At 44.2% G+C, this 20,895-nt stretch overlaps 1 protein-coding gene across 1 annotated transcript in view; it reads left to right on the top strand.

Moving 5' to 3' along the window:
- Positions 1-20,895, top strand: part of LOC122942431 (heparan-alpha-glucosaminide N-acetyltransferase-like) — a 458,936-nt gene that overhangs the window by 425,309 nt on the left and 12,732 nt on the right. Inside the window, exon 10 of the mRNA XM_044300048.1 lies at positions 14,165-14,235. Coding sequence (XP_044155983.1) covers positions 14,165-14,235 — 71 coding nt within the window. The remainder of the gene's footprint in view (positions 1-14,164; positions 14,236-20,895) is intronic.

The raw sequence follows: 20,895 nt of genomic DNA, 5'->3' as shown, positions 1-20,895 counted from the left end.
GTTTTCAGATTGTAGGGAGACTGCAGATTGCAGAGTGTATTGCCGTGGGCATGACATTCTACTGCACCAACATTAAGAGTTAATCAGTTTTTTTTTACTCATACAGTTAGTGGGGGATATTTATCTAAATTGGTGTAAAGGAAAAACAGCTTAGTTGCCTATAGGAACCAGTCAGATTCCAACTTTCATTTTGCAGAGCTCCTTTGGAAAATGAAAGGTGGAATCTAATTGGTTGCTATGGGCAACTAAGCAATTTTTCTCTTACACCAGTTTTGATAAATCTCCCTGTCACAGTGTAGAGGGAGGGGAGAAACACCAGAATTACAACAGAAGGAAAATGACCAAGAACTAGGCCTCAAGGCTAGGGAAAGGGAAATGGTGACCACCTAAGGAAACCCTAAACCTAGCCCTGACTCCTGTCAGTATGAATAGACCCTGAAGGTGGGAATATTCATACATCGTAAACCTAGACCCTAGTAACCCTGAAAAGCCCTAGGATTAGTGACAGGGTCTGAGACTACTGGTTCCTTCCCAGATGAACGAACCAGCGTCTCCCTGAGGCCTAGTAAACAACAAGCAAATGGGAGCAACAAAATACCAAAGGAAGTACACTTATCTTCAATAGAAAATGGATGAGCAGGAACTCAAATGAGGAACACACACCAGCTCTTCCAACTCCAGGCAGAGAATATTAACCGCATGGTATGAAGTGTGAGTCCAGACTAAATAGAGGAGCAGTAATGACCACAAGCTACACCAGTCAGTTTCTCAGATCTTCTAACCTCTATCACTGGAGGGACCATGACAGTACCAACTCCCCCCCCCCCCCTTCTACAGGTGACCTCCGGACACCCAGGACCAACCTTATCTGGATGGGCCCTGTGAAAGGCTTTTTACAAGGCGACTAGCATTAACGTCGGCCGCTGTAACCCACATTGCCCTCAACACATTTACATAACCCCGGCCACCAGAATCACGAGAAATGAGATTGACCGTGGATCTACTCCTACAGTGTCCTATAAGAACCCGTACAGTTATGTTCCTCCAACACCTTGTGTTGTAATTCGGAAGGAACAAACAACTTCCCCAGAGAACAGGACTCCAGTGCATCTCCCTGGGCCTCCCACACCTCCGCCTCAAGGTCGGGATAAAGGGTGGATATTACCACCCCTTTAGCCAATATCGGACCACGATCTTCCGAATCACCACCCCAGGAAAGCTACACAACAAAGCGTCCGCCTTGACATTCTTAACCGCAGAGCGATAGGTGACAAGGAAATTAAATCTGGTAAAAAAACAATGACCATCTGGCCTGCCTTGGGTTCAGGCGTTTATCTGACTCCAGGTAAGCCAGATTTTTGTGATCGGTAATTACTGTAATAGGATGAATAGCTCTCTCCAACCAATGATGCCATTCCTCAAAAGCCAACTTAATGGCCAGCAACTCTCTATTACCCATGTCATAATTTTTTTCAGTAGTTGAGAGCTTCTTAGAGAAGAAAGCACATGGGCGCCATTTACTAGGTGAAGGGCCCGGCGACAAGACTGCTCCTACCCCTACCTCGGATGCGTCAGCTTCCACAATGAATAGCTGTGAAACATCCGGTTCTACCAGTATAGGAGCAGAAGCAAAACATTCCTATACCGCTGAAAAGGCTCGTAATACCTCATTAGACCAGACTGAGACATCCAAACCTTTCCTAGTCATGTCCGTTAAAGGTTTAACCACAGTCTAGTAGTTCAAAATGAATTTAGGGTACTAGTTGGTGAACCCCAAAAACCGCATAAGCGCTTTCAGATTTTCAGGTCGATCCCAGTCCAACACAGCACGGACCTTCTGTGGATCCATACGAAAACCTCTAGATGAGAGTAAGTAACCCAGGAATTTCACTTCCTAAACTGCAAATACACACTTATCCAACTTAGCATACAATTTATTCTCTCTTAGGATATGTAACACTTGTCTTACGTGATCCTGACGCGTCTCCGTGTCAGGAGAATAAATTAGAATATCATCCAGATACACCAGATGATGAAAGATGTAATTGATTAAATGTTGAAAAACCGCAGAGGCATTGGTTAACCCAAAAGCCATGGCCATATTCTCAAAATGACTTCCAGTGGTATTATAGGCCGTCTTCCATTCGTCCCCCTCCTTGATCCTTACCAGCTTACATGCCCCCCTCAAATCCAACTTAGAGAACACCTTGGCACTGACAATCTGATTGAACAAATCCAGGATCAAAGGAAGGGGATAAGGATCACGGACAGTAATGCGATTAAGCTCACGGAAGTCCAAACATGGCCTAAGAGTTCAGTCCTTTTTCTTAACAAAGAAGAACTCTGCGGCCACTGGGGATTTCGATCTTTAGCCAAGCTCTCGGTGATATATTCTTGCCTGACTGCTCTTTCGGGTTCAGAAAGATTATACAACCAAGACTTGGGCAACCTAGCTCCGGGAACAAGGTTGATGGGACAATTATACTCCCGATGTGGAGGTAACTCCTGGTTTCCACTTTCAGAGAATACCGTACATCAGTAAAATCTGAAATAAATTAAGGTACAACTTTACTGGCTACAACAGAAAGCAATGTGCTAAGTTGACTATGCAATAATCACTCAAATCAAGAATCTGTCTCGCTTGCCAATTGATGGTAGCATTATCAAGGAGGTAGAAAAGACGCGGCACTCAACAGAGGTCTTGCGATTGCTACGGCTTTATTGCAGGTGAGGTAGCATACTGCACAGGCTGGGGAGCCTGATGGCCACGATGTGCTGTAGCGGTGACGGACGTTTCACGCAGGAGTCGCGCTTCTTCAAACTGGCTATGACGTGCAGGCGCACGGACGTGCCTTTAAAGGGAAAATGTCAGTCATCACCATGGTGATCCCAGACCCTCCCCGCATGCGCAGCTGCGAAAGACATAGAGAGAGACACACAGGTGAAAAAGTAACAATCACAGTGGAGTACAAAGCATTGCAATTACAGCAAGGGTAGCATTGTGCGCCTCCCCTTTTAGCGACAATTTCCAGGAGCCTGGCACGGAGATACATAGGAACATACAGAAATAAAACATGAAGAGCGCCCGATTGTGGGGACAAGAAAGCTGGGGGAAGCAGCAACACATACCGGACGGGTTCCAATAGGAAACCTGTCACGTACGGGATAATGGGGTCATACAAGGACTCTTGCTGTAATTGCAATGCTTTGTACTCCACTGTGATTGTTACTATTCACCTGTGTGTCTCTCTCTATGTCTTTCACAGGCTGCGCATGCGGGGAGCGTCTGGGATCACCATGGTGATGACTGACATTTTCCCTTTAAAGGCACGTCCATGCGCCTGCACGTCATAGCCGGTCTGAAGAAGCACGACTCCTGCGTGAAACAGCCGTCACCGCTACAGCACATCGTGGCCATCCCGCTCCCCAGCCTGTGCAGTATGCTACCTCACCTGCAATAAAGCCGTAGAAATCGCAAGACCTCTGGTGAGTGCCGCGTCTTTTCTACCTCCTTGATTCCGTCCCTCTTTACCACGTTGAGCACCGCCACTCCGGTCATTGGAGGCCGCCGCAGGTCTGTGGATCTTTGACAGATGTACGGGACACGAGGTGATTCACAGCGTAGTGCCGCTGATTTTCCTTTCCTTCCTCATTCACCATTGGATGGTAGGATTATGTTTGCTTAACCATGGTAACCCTAGCACCAAGGAAGCAGGCAGACCCTCCAGCACAAAACATGAAATGGATTCTTGATGAAAATCACCCACTTTTAAACTGATGTCCTGCACCATTTGTGACAAATATTTCTGTGTCAGTGGAGCAGAATCAATTGCAAACACTGAAATATTTTTGTCTAATGCACTTGTAGTCAACCAATGCATACGGACAAACTGACCATCGACTAGGTTAACCCCTGCCCCACTGTCAATAAATACTTCAATTCCCACAGTTTTGGAATCTAGCACCACCTTGGCAGACAGGAGAAATCGGGTACTACCGGCAAATGACAAAAGTGAATTCTCAGATTCCCCACCCACACCACCAAGAGTGAGATGAAGATTAAACATTTTTTTTCTTTTTCACCTAGATGCTCAACATAAAGACATAAGTTAACAAAATGTCCCCTTTTTCCACAGAAAAAGCAGAGTCTATTCTTAAGCCTAAAGTTCTTATCACCAGGTCCAGGAGTAGCTCCTCCCAGCTGCATTCGTTCGTCACCAGACATAAACTCAAGTGTCTCTCTACCCAAAGGGTCGGAAGAGTAGTATGTCCTGAGCGTGAGGAACCTTAGATCTCTCCCTCAGGAGTCTATCAATACGTACAGCAAGGGACATGGCCGCTTCCAATGACTCAGGATATTTGTGAAATGCCAACGAATCCTTCAGGCTCTCGGATAACCCTTGACAGAATTGACTACAGAGAGCTGGATCATTCGCTCTGTATCGGTAGCCCATGTCCTAAATTCAGAGCAGTAGGTCTCCGCAGAATGCTCTCCCTGCCGTAAGCCATGCAACTTAGTCTTGGCCAGGGAGATCCGATCTGGGTCATCGTAGATTCATCTACTGACCGGAGGGACTGTGATCCGGTCGGCACCGAAAAAGCCCAAGATTGAGCGTCAATTTTAAGTAAAGAAATGATTATACTCACTCTTCGACTCTCGTCCAAGGAAGAGTTAGGACATAGTCTAAAATACAATTTGCATGACTCCCTGAACCGAATAAAGTTGTCAATTCTCCTTGAAAATCTGTCCGGGAGATCGATCTTAGGTTCAACGCAGGCCTGGTTCCCGCTGCCAGAACCAGCTGCCTGTGGTCTCTGGATCTGTGAGACGGATCTGCAGAGGTCAGCCACCTCCAAAGATTGCCACTGCAGCAATTCGACCAGTGCATAAATCGTATACATTGCTGCACTGACACAAACAAAATGACGGTTTTACAGTGGTTGATAATGTCACAGTGTAGGGGGAGGGGAAGAACACTTGAATGACAACAGAAGGAAAATGACCAAGAACTAGGCCTCAAGGCTAGGGAAAGGGAAATGGTGACCACCTAAGGAAACCCTAAACTTAGCCCTGACTCCTGTCAGTATGAATAGACCCCGAAGGTGGGAATATTCATACACCATAAACCTAGGCCCTAGTAACCCTGAAAAGCCCTAGGATTAGTGACAGGGTCTAAGACTACTGGTTCCTTCCCAGATGAATGAACTCCCTGAGGCCTAGTAAACAACAAGCAAATGGGAGCAACAAAATACCGAAGAGAAGTACACTTATCTTCAATAGAAAATGAATGAACAGGAACTCGGATGAGGACCACACACCAGCTCTTCCAGGCAGAGAATATCAACCGTATGGTATGAAGTGTGAGTCCAGACTAAATAAAGGAGCAGTAATGACCACAAGCTACACCTCATTACCAACAACAACACTGCAACAAGTGAAAACAGATAGGCTGTCACTGGAGGGACTGTGACATTCCCCTAGTGTGCCTCAGTATATAAGGCAGGTATAATATATCACCTTGTGCACTATGTTCTACTGCACCCACATTCAGAGGTAATACATTGTGTTAGGGAAACAGTTACGTATTCCTGGACTATGTAATATTTCGTCCGGTTCAACTGTGAGCAAACTTTTTAATAACTTCTGCATTCTGTTAACGGTTGCGTTACATAGCGTCAGTATTAGGCCATAGTTAAATATTTTGCCACGTTCAACTGTGCAGTGGAGCAAAATTTATCATAGCGAATGCATACTGTTAGCTTTTGCTTTACATAACGTTGGTATTAGGCCGCGGTTAAATATTTTGCCCTGTTCAACTATGCAGTGGCGTTCAACTATGCAGTGGAGTGAAATTTATCATAGCAAATGCATTATGTTAGCTGTTGCATTACATAGCGTCAGTATTAGGCCAGATTTAAAGGGGTTGTCCGGGTTTACAGCTGAATGCTTTGATGCTCTCCTTTGCCCTGCACTAGATCGCATAGGGAAAGGACTTTTTTGTTTACAATCACACACTGCCGGGCGGTGTCACCGGCTGTGATGGCCGTTCTTTAGATCTGCCCTAGCCATTTTACTGGCTAGGGCAGCACTAAAGCCCGCCCATCAGTGCCGGTGACGTCACCTGACTTCCTGGCAGCCCTATAGAGAGCCTGGTACGTCACCGGATTTCCAAAAAATGCCTTTGCATTGCGCAATTTAGCGCAGCGCAAATGAGAGCATCAGAGCATGAACTGCTCCAATGCTCAAGTCAGGGGAGCTGCCTGGGCGAAAATGGGGATATGTCCGGGTTCAGCTCTGAACCCGGACAACCCTTTTAAAGATCCAACACGCTGGAGCTTTAATTACTGTGGCTGCAGGTGTAATATATCGCTGTGTGCATCACATTCTACTGCACTTTCAGAGTTGGTCCATTATTTTAATGATATAGTTAGTTAATGGGGTTGGCCCCTATATCAGTACTTTACACAACGTTGTTGGAGGCAGGGTAAAAAAGAGATTTCAAATATACTTTATTTAAAAAATCTGTTTGGTAATCTTTTTTATAGTAAGCCTCGTCCCCTGAGCCTCACTCTGCCGTGCAGCCAGTTCGTCCATGGCTGCACACGACAGAGAAAGCTCGTCCATGCCTTTATTGTAATTGCACATGCGCTGATTTTCCTAATTTGCCTAAGAGCAGCGCATGCCCAATCTGCCGCCTGGTGATCGCTCTGATTGGCTAGTATGTATAGACTAGTCAATCACACAATCCTAATGCTGGCTGAAAGGTTCAGATACCCACAGTCTGTGACTGTGGGGATCAGAACCTTTATAAAATGTGTGTTTATATAAAACCCCCCCCCCCCTTTGTGGGCTCCAGCCCCCATTGTGCCCCCCTAATTTCAGGATGGCCGGCGGCAGCACTGCTGATCCCCCTTCCGCCCCAATCTATTTCAGGATGGCCGAGCGGTTAGCAGAGTGTCAGCTATAATATACAGCTCACACTCTGCTTGGACCTGCGCTGACGTCACCACATGGTGAGCGCGATTACGTAATCAAAGGTCCTTTTGAAGAAAGAAGACTATGCCGGCTGTGCGATCAAGTGGATGAAGTGAGTAAATTTTTTTATTTTTTAACCCCTCAAGCAACATTTTACTAAGCATTCTATATTAAGAATGCTATTATTTTCCCATGTTATAAGGGAAAATAATAACATCTACACAACACCAAACCCAAACCCGAACTTCAGTTAAAGGGGTTATCCCACTTCACATTTTCATACTTACCTGCTGCCAGCGTGACATTCACTTTCTGGATTCTGGCTGGGGGTGGGCTTCATCTTAATTGAAGTCTTCTCCCGACCGGCCAGCGCGCTGGACTGGTGACTTATTCCTGGCCAGTATAGTACAGAGTTGGCGTGTGCGTTCGCGGCTCTGTACTATTCTGGCCAGGAAGAAGTCACCATCGTGCATGCGTGGCGGCGTGTGCATTCAGGACAGCAAGCGGCCACAATACGACAACGGGACACCTACGTTCGTGTGCAGGAGGCCTCCTGCACACAAATGTATTTTCACGGACCGTATACGGAATCATTTATTTCAATGGGTCCGCAAAAAAAAGAAACAGAAGGTACTCCGTTTGCATTCCATTTCTGTATTTCCGTATTAATAAAATGTCCTATTATTGTCTGCATTACGGACAAGGATAGTACTGTTCTATTGAGGGCCAGCTGTTCTGTTCCGCAAAATACGGAATATACATGGACACTGTTTCTAAAAATAAAAGCTTCAGCCCCTACTTTGTGATGTCTACAGTTTAGCATGGTCAAAATTGCTGACAGATTCCCTTTAATAAAACCCCATGCCTGTCTGTCAGTAACTAAGTAAATAAATTCTCTGGATATGAAAGTGAAGGTCTTCTGCCTGGTACTTCAAAAAGCATACAGCAGTCATCGGCATCATCACAACTTCTACAGGCTGGCACCACCAGTTCTTCCAGGAAGACCGGTGTTACATAGCCGAAACCCAGAACAGTAGTAGCTGAATGGGACTTTTCTTTCCCAACTAAATCATTTACATCAGTATAGTATAAAGAAAGAAACCTTTATTTATCAGTATGTTCAGTATATTCTGGTTACAAATGCATATTGGGAAAATAAATCTTTATTTTCTAGCTGTGAAATAGCCACCATTATATATATATATATATATATGAACTTCTAAATGGAAATTGCAGCTATTGGATTTGTTTTTGCTGACGTCATAAATAGCAGATATTGCTGTTCATGGTTACTTATTAACCACTGAGGAACATTTATCGAGACTGGCATTCCCATATACTGTAGACCAGAGTGAGATGCATCTAATTTAGTAAAAGTCAGATGCCTCTTAATAAATTAGTCGCATGTCTGGCAGTCCGTGTGCCAGAAACGGTGGTCTATACAAGCCAGGGGCTGGTGTAGATTTCAGCTATAACTTACACCAGTTTATAGTAAATCTGGCAGGTTGTGCGAACCATACCCCTCTCTCTCTAAGCCCCGTCCGTTTTCTAAAGTGACAAGAAGCTAAAAAGTCTCAAATTATATCACAATACGTGTGCCATCATTTGTGACATTTTTATGCCACAATAGTGATGTAAATACTTTAGTCAATGCCCCCTAAATATGTTTAACGCTTTACTATCATATAACTGACAATAAATAACTTGGGTGCATCTATAGTTAAATGTAAATTAACCCCTAAGTGTTTTGCCCCAGTCCAGCTCCAGCAGTGGGAAAAGTATCTAACTGGAGGTGGAGGGCTGCTTTAGATGCTGCTATCTCCTGAATGGTAGCAGCTAGAAAACATGCAACAGTTTTTCTCTGTGATTTCTCCTATGTTGTTTGGACTTTAGCTGGTCTTGTATGAAAGCCTGGCCTTTCAAACAAGACCAGTCGCATGTTTGTAGCTGCTACCATTCAGGATAGAGTGGCATCTAAAGCAGCCCTCCCCCTCCAGTTAGCTACTTTTCCCACTGCCCCAGCTGGACTCCGGCAAAACAGTTAGGTGGTTAAAGCTGTTTTGCCATCTCAGATAATGGGGGTATATACCTAGGATATGCTCCCATTGTCTAAAAGGTGCGGGCCCCACCTCTGGGACCCACACCTACAATGAGAGCGAAGCCCCATACAAATGAATGGGAGAAGGGGCCGTGTGTGTGCAGTGCACTCCCATTCAGCATCCAGCAGTCCATGTGCCTATACTGACAACTACACCAGAAAACTGGAGTAAAAGATAACTGCCATCATCTCACCCCCATTTTTTGGAAAGTGGCAATGCCAGAGGAGAAACAGCACTTGCTCAAAAATATTTGATGTTTGTTGGCCAAACCCACCAAATAGACCATCTAATGTATTTGGAGCCCACTGAGTCTGCCTTCACGGAAGATGCCAGAGGAGATAAGGATCAGACATGATGGATTTCAAATCCCCAAACCTTTTTACTGTGTAGCAGCAGCTTTCGCCCTTCTTACTGAGAAGCACAAGCATTCTCTCCCAAGTCAATGTGCATAGGAGGATGAGGACTGATAGCTTTGTTTCGCTGGCAGTTATCATGTATGAGAAATGAACATTGCTTGTGGACATGGTGAGTCTCCGGGAGTATGTGGCTTATAGCCATTCCCAATTAAAATATTAATTAGATGTACTCTTCTGGTTTTTGTGGATTGACATTATGGATACTAGCTTATAACATAGCTACAGTGCCAGAACCAAGCACTGCATTTAAATACAGTGCCTGAACCAAGATTACTACATAGATACATAACCAGAACCAAGCCTACTAAATTTTTACAGTGCCACAACCGAGCTTACTACATAGATACAGTACCACAACCAAGCCTACTGCCTAGATACAGTACCACAACCAAGCTTACTACATAGATACAGTACCACAACCAAGCTTACTACATAGATACAGTACCACAACCAAGCTTACTACATAGATACAGTACCACAACCAAGCTTACTACATAGATACAGTACCACAACTAAGCTTACTACATAGATACAGTACCACAACCAAGCATACTGCCTAGATACAGTACCACAACCAAGCATACTGCCTAGATATGTTACCAGAACCAGGCTTACAACACAGTTACAGTGCCTGAACCAAGCACTGCATGTAATTACATTACCAGAACCAAGCTTACCACATGGACACATTACTAGAACCAAACATGCTACATAGTTATAGTGCCAGAACTAAGATTACCACGTATATGGTTCCAGACCCAAGTACACTGCCTAGATATGTTACCAGAACCAAGCTTGCTACATAAAGTACCAGAACCAATTAATGCTGCAGCTTGACCTCAGAATGTCATTTACTGCATGAGCAACAATTATCTTAAAACCCTTTTACAATGGTCCAATGATGGGGGCAATTATCAAGAAGGAACATTCCTAGGAACAGAAGCTGGAGCCTCCCTGATCCAGGCTCTGTCACCCTATGCAAGTACAACCGGGCCTACTAACTGCTGCTGTCCGATCATGTGTCTCCCTGGGCTGCTGTGAGATTATAGCAGTCTGTGCTTTCTCTAATACATTGTAACAGGCTACAAAAATGGAAAGACTTGCACTGCGGCTGGGGAGGGGGTGCTTGGCAAATAGGGGCCACAGATATCTGATCCATAGTTGCATCGGGCATCTCTGGTGACAACAATGAAGAAATGCACGTCCATCGTGACTGTCAAACACCACTTTGTAACCAGTGGCCTGAAAGTGTTGCAGGACAACAATGCTGCTTAGGCCCATTAATACACAGAAGAGGCTATTGTAGGCTAAAAAGCACAGGACCTGAACCACTAGTCAGTAAAAAAGGTTCTTTTCATAGATGAAGTTTGAGGTGTTTGGATCCAAGAGGCAATTTTTTTTTCATTATTCAGTAAGTGAGCAGATGCCTCCTGCTTGCATTTAGACCATAGTCAAGCATGGAAGAGGAAGTTCCATTATGGTCTGGGGATGTTTCAGAGGTGGTGACGTAGTAAAAATCGAAGGACTCCCAGTGCTACCACAGCATTCTGGTGCGCCTTGCCATCCCTTCCAGAACCCAGCTTATTTGCTCTGGTTTCATGCTACAGCAAGGTAATAACCAAAAACATACCTTCGGTCTTTACAAACAGTATGTTCGGTTAAATAACATGGTTCAGCCACCCTAAGGTTCTCATTGTAATCCATTTATATGCTTTTGAGATCATATGGACAGGTGTTCGAACAAGTTATGAGCCAAAATTACCTTTGGAAGTTGCTACAAGACAAGTGGGATGCAATCAGAGCTGAAACTTTAGACAAGTTGACCATTTGCACTTCTGTGATTGCTGTTAAGGGTGGAAACTTTGATGAGAGAAAAAGATTTTAGGAAATCAAGGCTCAATTTATTTGAAAATAATGTTTATAAGTACAAAACATGTTTATTGGCGTAAATGTAATGTATTGAAACTCACAAGCACTGTATGCAAACAGCAAACTGCTCACTGGTCGGGACTTTAACAGAGCACCAATTGATTTGAGTGTTTTCAGCACTTGTTCAGGGCTGGGCATCGGCCTGTGTATAACCACCCTCAAAGGGGTTCTCCTGGACTCTAGCAATCATTTAAGCAGTGGAGGTCTGACCTCTGAGACTCAAATCAGTTCAATGAAAGGGCCACACTTCTCATTGAAGTATAAGGAGCTGTAGTACCAGGCACAATACCTTGCATAGATGAGCCCCTGTGCCATTTATAAACAAAGGGTGGGGTGCAGAGTAGAGGACGGTCTATCATCAATCAAACATAGACAGCTTAGGCTTCTTTCACATTTACGTCGTAGGTCTCCCGCAGGTTGTTGAAGTAGAGAACAGCCTGTCAGAGATCTCTGGATCCAGCATAGCTGGATGTTACTGCAATGCCTGTCAAGGCCCATTGACTATAATGGGATCTAGCGGAGATATGCTGGTATTTGATAAAACGTTGCGTTCAGTGATCTAGTATTTTTGACCAGTTTATATTTCATAGTTTTCCATATCTTTCGCTGATGTCAATGGAGAGTAGACAGTTTATTGGTATTCAGAAGACAACAAAAATTGCTCTCTGCTTCACCACTTTACCATGTCGGCAAAAGTGGAATCTGTGCTTCATATATATCAGACTCTTTTTGAACATCATATTTCTCGATGTATTTACACCATAAAACTAACATAAATACAATGATAAATCCCCCCTCTAAATCCTCCAAGTCCCTTCATATAATGGTTAAACTGGCTACTTGGCTACCACTGAAATTAATGGAAGCTGTAAAAATCTCTGCACTGAGCTCCCCCAAGTGATGGCTGCTGGAAAATGCCATGAATATATATCAGGCTCTCCCCCCACATAGTCTGCATACATGGCAGGTAGGCCGCTGCAAAGAACCCTTTGTACTGCTCTTCCATCATCAGATAAGTGTTATTTTTACAATCTTTGATTCTCAAAAACTTAATGATCAGCCATATGTGGTAGGTAGGTCTCCGAGGTCATGTCTCAAGACCTATTAGGGCTGAACATTGACTTCTAGGATGGCTGCCTTACATCTGGTGGCATTAGAGGCAAAGCTTGATAATAGCCATTTGCATCCCTTTCATCTCATATCCTGTATTACCACTGCTGTCTGAAAAGGCAATACAGCAGATTTACTAGTACTATAGATGGCAAACATATATACAGGCTGTCTAGACACACACCATGCTGGATGATTAATTTGGTGCATGACTAGATGCTTTTGCCTAAAAAGAAAGTATTGGTTTGCTTAGATTGAGAAACATATGGGGTCATTTATCAAACTGGTGTAAAGTAGAACTGGCTTATTTGCCTATAGCAACCAATCAGATTCCTCCTTTCATTTTCCAAAGGAGCTGTCAAAAATGAAAGTTGGGACCTGATTGCTTACCATTGGCAACTAAGCCAGTTCTACTTTACACTGGTTTGATAAATGACCCCAATAGTTTGACATCAGAATTGTGGAGCAAGTTTGATATAAAATATTGCATATTATGACACAACCCATTACCTGGATGACAGGTAATCCACATCCCCTTTTTAGACAAGGCGAAGTTCTCTAAACATAGTTGAACCAATTGCACCACATTGCCCTTTCTGCCATTCACAACACATGCTTTAAAGGAAGCGCCGAGCATGCACATGTGAGCAGACCGGCTGGCCGTTATCCCATGTGTATGGCCAGCTTAGAACTTTCATAGGATGTTTAGGTCATGAGAAGATTTAGCATGCATGGATATTATTACCTGTGCTGATATTGATCACTGTACATGCTTACACATAGAAGGTAATGTGAGAATATCAATGGTGGTATCATAGAAATTCTTCATATACAGGCCTAAATTAGTAAAGATGTGCTCCCCTATGTTTTCTATTGTCATGGTGGCATGGCTAGTATGTGAGGCCTATCCCTTTAAGATGAGCTTTATGGCTACTATTCTTAGCAAGCCATTTACCTTGCTGTCCACTGTGCCCTTTAACTATCAGCAATGTGAGAAGAGACTTAGAGCATAATTTTATGGTGTTTTCTGCTCAGATGAATCATGGAATTATTTCTGAGAGCTAGAACGTAGAGAATGGTTATTGAGATTAAAGAGGCCATAAAATACAATACATCCACAGCTCTTTAATAATTCATGATATTTTTCTGCCAGACCTGGTGAAAACAAATTATTTCCACTGTTTTTCTGTAATAAAACTATTTTCTTTAAAAAGCCATTATTTTGTTTTTCTGATTTGAGTTGGTGAGGTTCTTTACAGCTTGGCTATCTAGCTGTCAAATTGTCTCAAGTGCTGTTCTATGGGCAGTGTAATCCTCCTCAGTTAGTATTGACTTTGTCCCTACTTGTAGATTTACATAAAAACAGAAAATGTTTCCTAATCATCTGTTTGCACCTCTTACAACCCAAGTCATCGATGAGTAGCAAGAGATCCTTAGCCACGGGGCCTGAAAAGACTGGGAGGTCAATTCTGTGTATGCCCTTGTGGTGGCAAAGAGGTTAAACTATACATTTGTCCATTGTGTAATCAATGGAAACACTTATGATCACAGAATGCCCATCTGTCCCCTCAGCCTCTGATGTTCAGCCATCCATCCTTTCTTCTAAACTGGTGGACTTATTTCTTTTTCCACAGGGGATTATCTCAGCCATCTTAACCAAGTGTACAAGGGATGAAGGATTTATTCCCATCAATAAAAACCTCTGGTAAGTGCTTCTAAACCAAACTGGAACATTTGCTGTAACATAGTCTAATCATTGTTCAGACCAAATTGTTCATTGTTCAGACCAAACTTAAGCATTAACAGCTCTTCATACTCTTTCATGGTAAGAAAGCTTTGTGGAGCCCCAGGGTAGCATTGCTATTAATACACTTGTTACGGCCGTCTCAATTGGCCATATTAATTACCCACTACTACTTCTCACCTTTTTTATTTCAAATCATACGGCGACCATGCAGGGTATGTTTAGTGAGGAAACAGACATTTACATTACAAACATTGAAGTGAAATATGAAGGGAAAGGGAACCATCTCGCTAGCACCGTCTTCTTCTTCCTATGAGTCAAAGCCTAATTTTGGAAACAAGCTTTGGAACATGACAAAGGAAAGCAACCAAGCCAAATATCCATCCATAGACACAGGAGCGTAGCTAAAGGCTCATGGGCCCTGGTGCAAGAGTTCAGCTTGCCCCCCCCCCCCCCTTCACTCAGCGCCAGTGCACATAGCTTTTCTGCTGCACAAGGCAAATATTGAAATGCCCCCCCCTCCCTCCAGTCCTACTTTTAAAGGGGTTGTCCTCTTTTTACTACTGATGACCTATCCTCAAGATAGGTCATCAATATCAGATCAGCCGGGGTCCTCCGGCACCCCCGACGATCAGCTATTTGAAGAGAGGGCAGCGCATTAATGTGAGAGCTGCTATCTCTGTTCTGTTCACCTGCTCGCCATAGTATTTGCAGTGATGAGCAGCTAGACAAAGCAGAGAAGGCAGCGCTCATACAAAAAAAAAAATGCGGACAACCCCTTTAAAGACATACTTGGAAAACATGACATACAGGGTCATACAGCCCCACATATGTACCTCTTACATCCAGTGACTTCTCTTCTCTGATGTAGATATTCTCTTTCCTCTTCTTCTCCTGTCAGGCCAGACCGCCATGGTGACTTCTTTCAGCAGCGCCTCGTCTCTGCAGAGTTTAACAAACAGACGTCTTACTTTCCTACTTTTCCATCCCTCTCCTCACCTTCTCAACACCCCATCCTGCCACCCCCAATACTGTTTATATAATAATACTCAAAAAGTACGTTGCCTAATAGCGTCACAGGTCCCAATGGTGAAGTGGGTGCAGTTCACACAGGTAAATGCGTTTCTTTTTGTTGTACCGCGCTGCCTCAGAAGTCGCTGAAATTCGACTGAGCGAAACCCGGGTCGGGTGATTGATCCTTTGTATATTGCTCATTTATACCTGTATATTGCGAGTATAATAAATCCAGTTTTACTCCAATTTGCATGACGGTATTTCACTATTGGCTGCATTTTTGGTGTTCCATAGAAGCTTGGAAGGGAGAGGAGGAGAGGCTTCGATTGGCCTGTTTGCTTTCCCATGTCCGCGATTATTTGACTGGCTTTGAATGTGGAACCCCCAATACTGTGCCCACTGTGCTCCCCAATACTTTCCTGTAGAGACAGTCCCCCTGAAAATACTGGCACCACAAAAAAATCCCCCCTTTCTTTCAGATCAGAGCCCCATATAAAACCCTAAATGAGATTCCCCCCCCCCCATCTCAGACCAAACCCCCTATAGACCTCTATGTCAGACCCCCATATAAGACCCCAGTTTTAGACCTCAGATCAGACCCCCATTAGACCTCCATGTAAGACCCCGACCCAATATCAGATCTCAAATAAGACCCCCATTAGACCTCCAGATTCCCACTAGACCTCCAGACCCCCATATCTGACCCCCATTAGACCAGCAGACCCTCAATAAGACCTCCATACCCTCAATCAAACCCCCAATAAGACCCCCATTAGACATCTAGACCCCCAATCAGATCCCCATTAGACCATCCAGCCCCCAATTAGACCTCCAGAACCCCAATCAGACCCCCATTAGACCTCCAGGCCCCCAGTCAGACCTCTCCAAACCCCCGAGTCAGATCTCTCCAAACCCCCCAGTCAGACCTCCAGACCACCCATTAGACCACTTCAGACCCCAGTCAGACCTCTCCAGACCCCCAGTCAGACCTCTCCAGACCCCCAGTGAGACCTCTCCAGACCCTCAGTGAGACCTCTCCAGACCCCCCATCAGACCTCCATATCAGACCTCCAATCAGACTATAAAATAATAAAATAACTTACCTCTCCTGCCACCACTCTTTGTCCTGGGTGTCTTCTCTTCTCAGGGCCCGCGCTGCAGTCATCTGACTCCTGCAGCATGCACTCTGTACATCCTGACGTTGCAGGCAGCCAGGACACAGCAGCACTGGCCCTGAGAAGAGCAAGTAGAAGGTAGGGGTAAGTACTGTACAGCGCTCACAGCGCTTCTCTCCCCCTCCTCCTGCAGACTAGTGAGCACTTCCATTATGGAAGTGCTCGCTAGTATTCTTATAAAGGGAAAAGTACAGTACCACTGGCAAGGGGGGGCACTGCGATCCCTATAGTTACGCCAGTGCATAGACAGCTGTTTTAGGGTGAGGGGGTGGGGTGTATGAAGTAGGTCAGAAGAGGTATCTCCCAGAAAAAGAGAACCATCTTGCTAGTGCCACCTTCTGGAAGTGGCTCTCTATGAGTCAGAGTATGACTTTTTAACAAGCCTCAGGACATAAAAGGAAAAATAGCCAAGCCAAGTATCCATCCTTAGGTGTTTCAGGGTTTCTTCCCCTCATGAGTATGGAGTAGTCTGGCTAGCTGAGTGAGGTGTCTTAAATACAGCTTACAGGCAGGGTGCTGGCTCCCCTTAAAGAGACCCAGAAACAGCTATCTATGGGTGGTTATTTGGCTTGGCTATTTTTCCTTGTCATGTTCCAATGCTTGCTAAAAAGTCAGACTTTAACTCATAGGGAGCCACTTGGTTTTCTTTCCCTAGCAGATACCTTTTTGCATATTTTAGAGCATTACCACTAAGTCTCCATACCATAGAGCACAGCTAAAACACACATGCTATCTGTAGTAAATAGACATTATGCCTCCAGCAAATGATGTTTATCCATTGTATAATGAATAATTATCTAATTTCTGTATCAATTCTTCTTTGAAATCTCTGCTTGCTGTCACTCAAAAAGAAAATGTCATTAAGGGAGTAAAATCTGTTGTGGTAATGTGAGGATCAGACAAATGCACAGCACAACGATACCCTATACCAGGGATGCTCAAGCTGCGGCCCTCCAGCTGTTGTAAAACTACAACTCCCACCATGCCCTGCTGTAGGCTGATAGCTGTAGGCCGTTCAGGCATGCTGGGAGTTGTAGTTTTGCAACAGCTGGAGGGCCGCGGGTTGAGCATGCCTGCCCTATACTGTATAGTAACTGTATCAAGCTGTGCACTTGTGTGTCCATCACGTTACAGTATTTTATCCTCTGGATTTACACAGTGAACCTTGATATTCATTCACTGCAGGTGTGTATGTGTGGCCATTACTTTCCGCACCAAGTGCTAAATATAGCTCCTAAGGCCCCTTTCACACGGGCGTTGCGGGAAAATTTGCGGGTGCGTTGCGGGTACACCCGCGATTTTTCCGCGCGAGTGCAAAACATTGTAATGCGTTTTGCACTCGCGTGAGAAAAATTGTTCGTGTTTGGGATCGGTGTTCTGTAGATTGTATTATTTTCCCTTATAACATGGTTATAAGGGAAAATAATAGCATTCTGAATACAGAATGCATAGTGAAATTGCGCTTAGTCCACTTGCTCGCGTAGCCGGCATCTCCTTCTGTCTTGATCTTAGCTTTTTGTAGCAACAAGGACCTTTGGTGACGTCACAGTCATCACATGATCCATCACCATGGTAAAAGATCATGTGATGACCGGAGTGACGTCATCACAGGTCCTGTTCATGTAATTAATGGTCACCCCAGGTCCTGTTCAGCAAAGGAGACAGAAGGAGATGCCGGCTACGCGAACAAGTGGACTAAGGTAAGTTAAATAATTTTATTTATTTTTTTAACCTCTCCAGCTCTATTTTACTATGCATTCTGTATTCAGAATGCTATTATTTTCCCTTATAACCATGTTATAAGGGAAAATAATAATGATCGGGTCTCCATCCCGATCGTCTCCTAGCCAACCGTGCGTGCGGATGATTGCGATTTTCACGCAACCCCATTCACTTCTATGGGGCCTGCGTTGCGTGGATTATCGCTCTGCAACGCACAAAGAGGAGCATGCTGCAATTTTCACGCAACGCATAAGTGATGCATGAAAATCACCGCTCATGTGAACAGCCCCATAGAAATGAATGGGTCGGTATTCAGTGCGGGTGCAATGTGTTCACCTCACGCATCGCATCCATGCGGAATACTCGTCCGTGTGAAAGGGGCCTAAATGTTTTAACTCTACTAGACATATTCAGTTGAACCTTTTGCCAGCTAGCAGAAAGGAATATAACCTGCAGTAAATGTGGTGTTCATAACAACGGCATAATGATAGGGTTACAGAGGTTGCAGTCATAGAAGTACCAGTACCATGAATGATAAGTGACATTGGGGGTCTGTTAAAAAAGGGAATCATTGAGGCCCAGGAGCTTCAAGTCACACCTGATCCACATGAAACAGGTCAAAGATGTTATCACTTCAAACATTACATCTGCTAATATAGGGTACTTTCAAACTAGCATTTCTATTTTCCGGTATTGAGATCCATCAGAGGGTCCCAATACCCCAAAAAAATGCTTCCTATTCATTGTCAATGGGGACAAAATGTAACTGAACAGAACAGAATGCTCCAAAATGCATTCCGTTCTCATACCGGAGAGCAAACTGCAGCAAGCTGCAGTTTTATTTCTATCATGGGATGTGGAGCAAGACGGATCTGTCATGACCCCCAATGAAAGTTAATGGGGACGGATCCGTTTTCTGACACAATCTGACACAATAGAAAATTGATCCGTCCCCCATTGACTTTCAATGGAGTTCATGACGGATCCATCTTGGCAATGTTAAAGATAATTCAACCAGATCCGTTCATAACGGATGCAGATGGTTGTAAAATCGGTAACGGAAGCATTTTTGCTGAACCCTGCCGGATCCAGCGAAAACTTTAGTATAAAAGTAGCCATAGTCAATGCTAAAATATTCTATAAATAACCTTTTGTGAAATGTGATCTGATTGGATGTATCGACTTATTGAATCTCAAATTTACATAATAAATAAAATAAATAAATAAATAAATATTCCATGTCCAAAATGCATACAAAATACAAGCGGTACATTCCTCAACTCCTCATACTCTCCATTCTTACACCCAAGAAGGCTCTTGACAGCTTTACAGAGGAGCTAAAAATCAATACACAGTTACTTATAAGCATTCAGTATGCAGATGGTGTAGGCAGCCCTTCAACGGACAGATAAATGGCTTTTAGGAAGTATTAAAATAAAGTAGCACAGATGAGTACTATCAAGGAAGAAGTATGTGCTGGAAAGGTTCCCTTATGTGATTTATTTAATTTATATAATGTATTCACTATGTGCAGCAATGAGACGTGCAAGAACATCGCCGCTGTGTATGTCGGGAACTCATTGCCTGCAGAGCAGTTGTGTAATACACAAAAATCTAGAATACATTATTTTCTGCATTGAGGCACTGATTATTAATATTTGAATTAATAATCAATGCTACCATGTGTCTCTTATTAGGTCTTGTGTCTTGCTACATGATATATAGTTAGTTTGATGTATATACAGTCAGATCCATAAATATTGGGACGTCAACACAATTCAAACATTTTTGGCACTATACACCACCACAATGGATTTGAAATGAAACGAACAAGATGTGCTTTAACTGCAGACTGCCAGCTTTAATTTGAGGGTATTTACATCCAAATCAGGTGAACGGTGTAGGGATTACAACAGTTTGCATATGTGCCTCCCACTTGTTAAGGGGCCAAAAGTAATGGGACAATTGGCTTCTCATGGCCAGGTGCGTGCTATTCCCTCATTATCCCAACTACAATGAGCAGATAAAAGGTCCAGAGTAAATTTCAAGTGTACTATTTGCATTTGGAATCTCTTGCTGGCAACTCTCAAGATGAGATCCAAAGAGCTGTCACTATCAGTGAAACAAGCCATCATTAGGCTGAATAAACACAACAAACCCATCAGAGAGATAGCAAAAACATTAGGCATAGCCAAAACAACAGTTTGGAACATCCTTAAAAAGAAGGAACGCACCAGTGCGCTCAGGGCCGGCCTTAGGTGTTCAGGCGCCCTGTGCGAGATAACCTTGTGGCGCCCCCCCCCCCCCAAAAAAAAAAAACACTGCTTGTTGCTGGCATCATGGCATAGGCTGGCTGACTATCCAACCAAGTAGTTACCAGCCCTCACACCCCAAAGGCCGGTGTAATGTTATACTTCCCTAGTTCGTGAGATTTCCCTACCCTCGTCACTTCCGGTCGCACCGGACATGACGTGAGGAGGTGTGCCGCGCAGGCGCACAACGACAGGTTAGGGAAATTTCACAGCAGAGTGCGCATGCGCCAGGAGCCTCGCCGGCGGTTAGGGTAGGGAAAAACTATGGGCCAATGCGCAGGCGCAGTGATCGGATGGATGTTCTCAGCTGAACACCGGCCGACACTGCGCATGCATCGGGAGCCTCACCAGCGGTTAGGGAAGGGAAAAATTACGTACGGGCCAGTGCTTTTTCCCTA

This window comes from Bufo gargarizans, chromosome 6, assembly GCF_014858855.1.
Source record: "Bufo gargarizans isolate SCDJY-AF-19 chromosome 6, ASM1485885v1, whole genome shotgun sequence".
Lineage (NCBI taxonomy): Eukaryota > Metazoa > Chordata > Amphibia > Anura > Bufonidae > Bufo > Bufo gargarizans.
The sequence above is the reverse complement of the archived record's forward strand: the minus strand, read 5'-3'. Positions and strand labels throughout refer to the sequence as shown.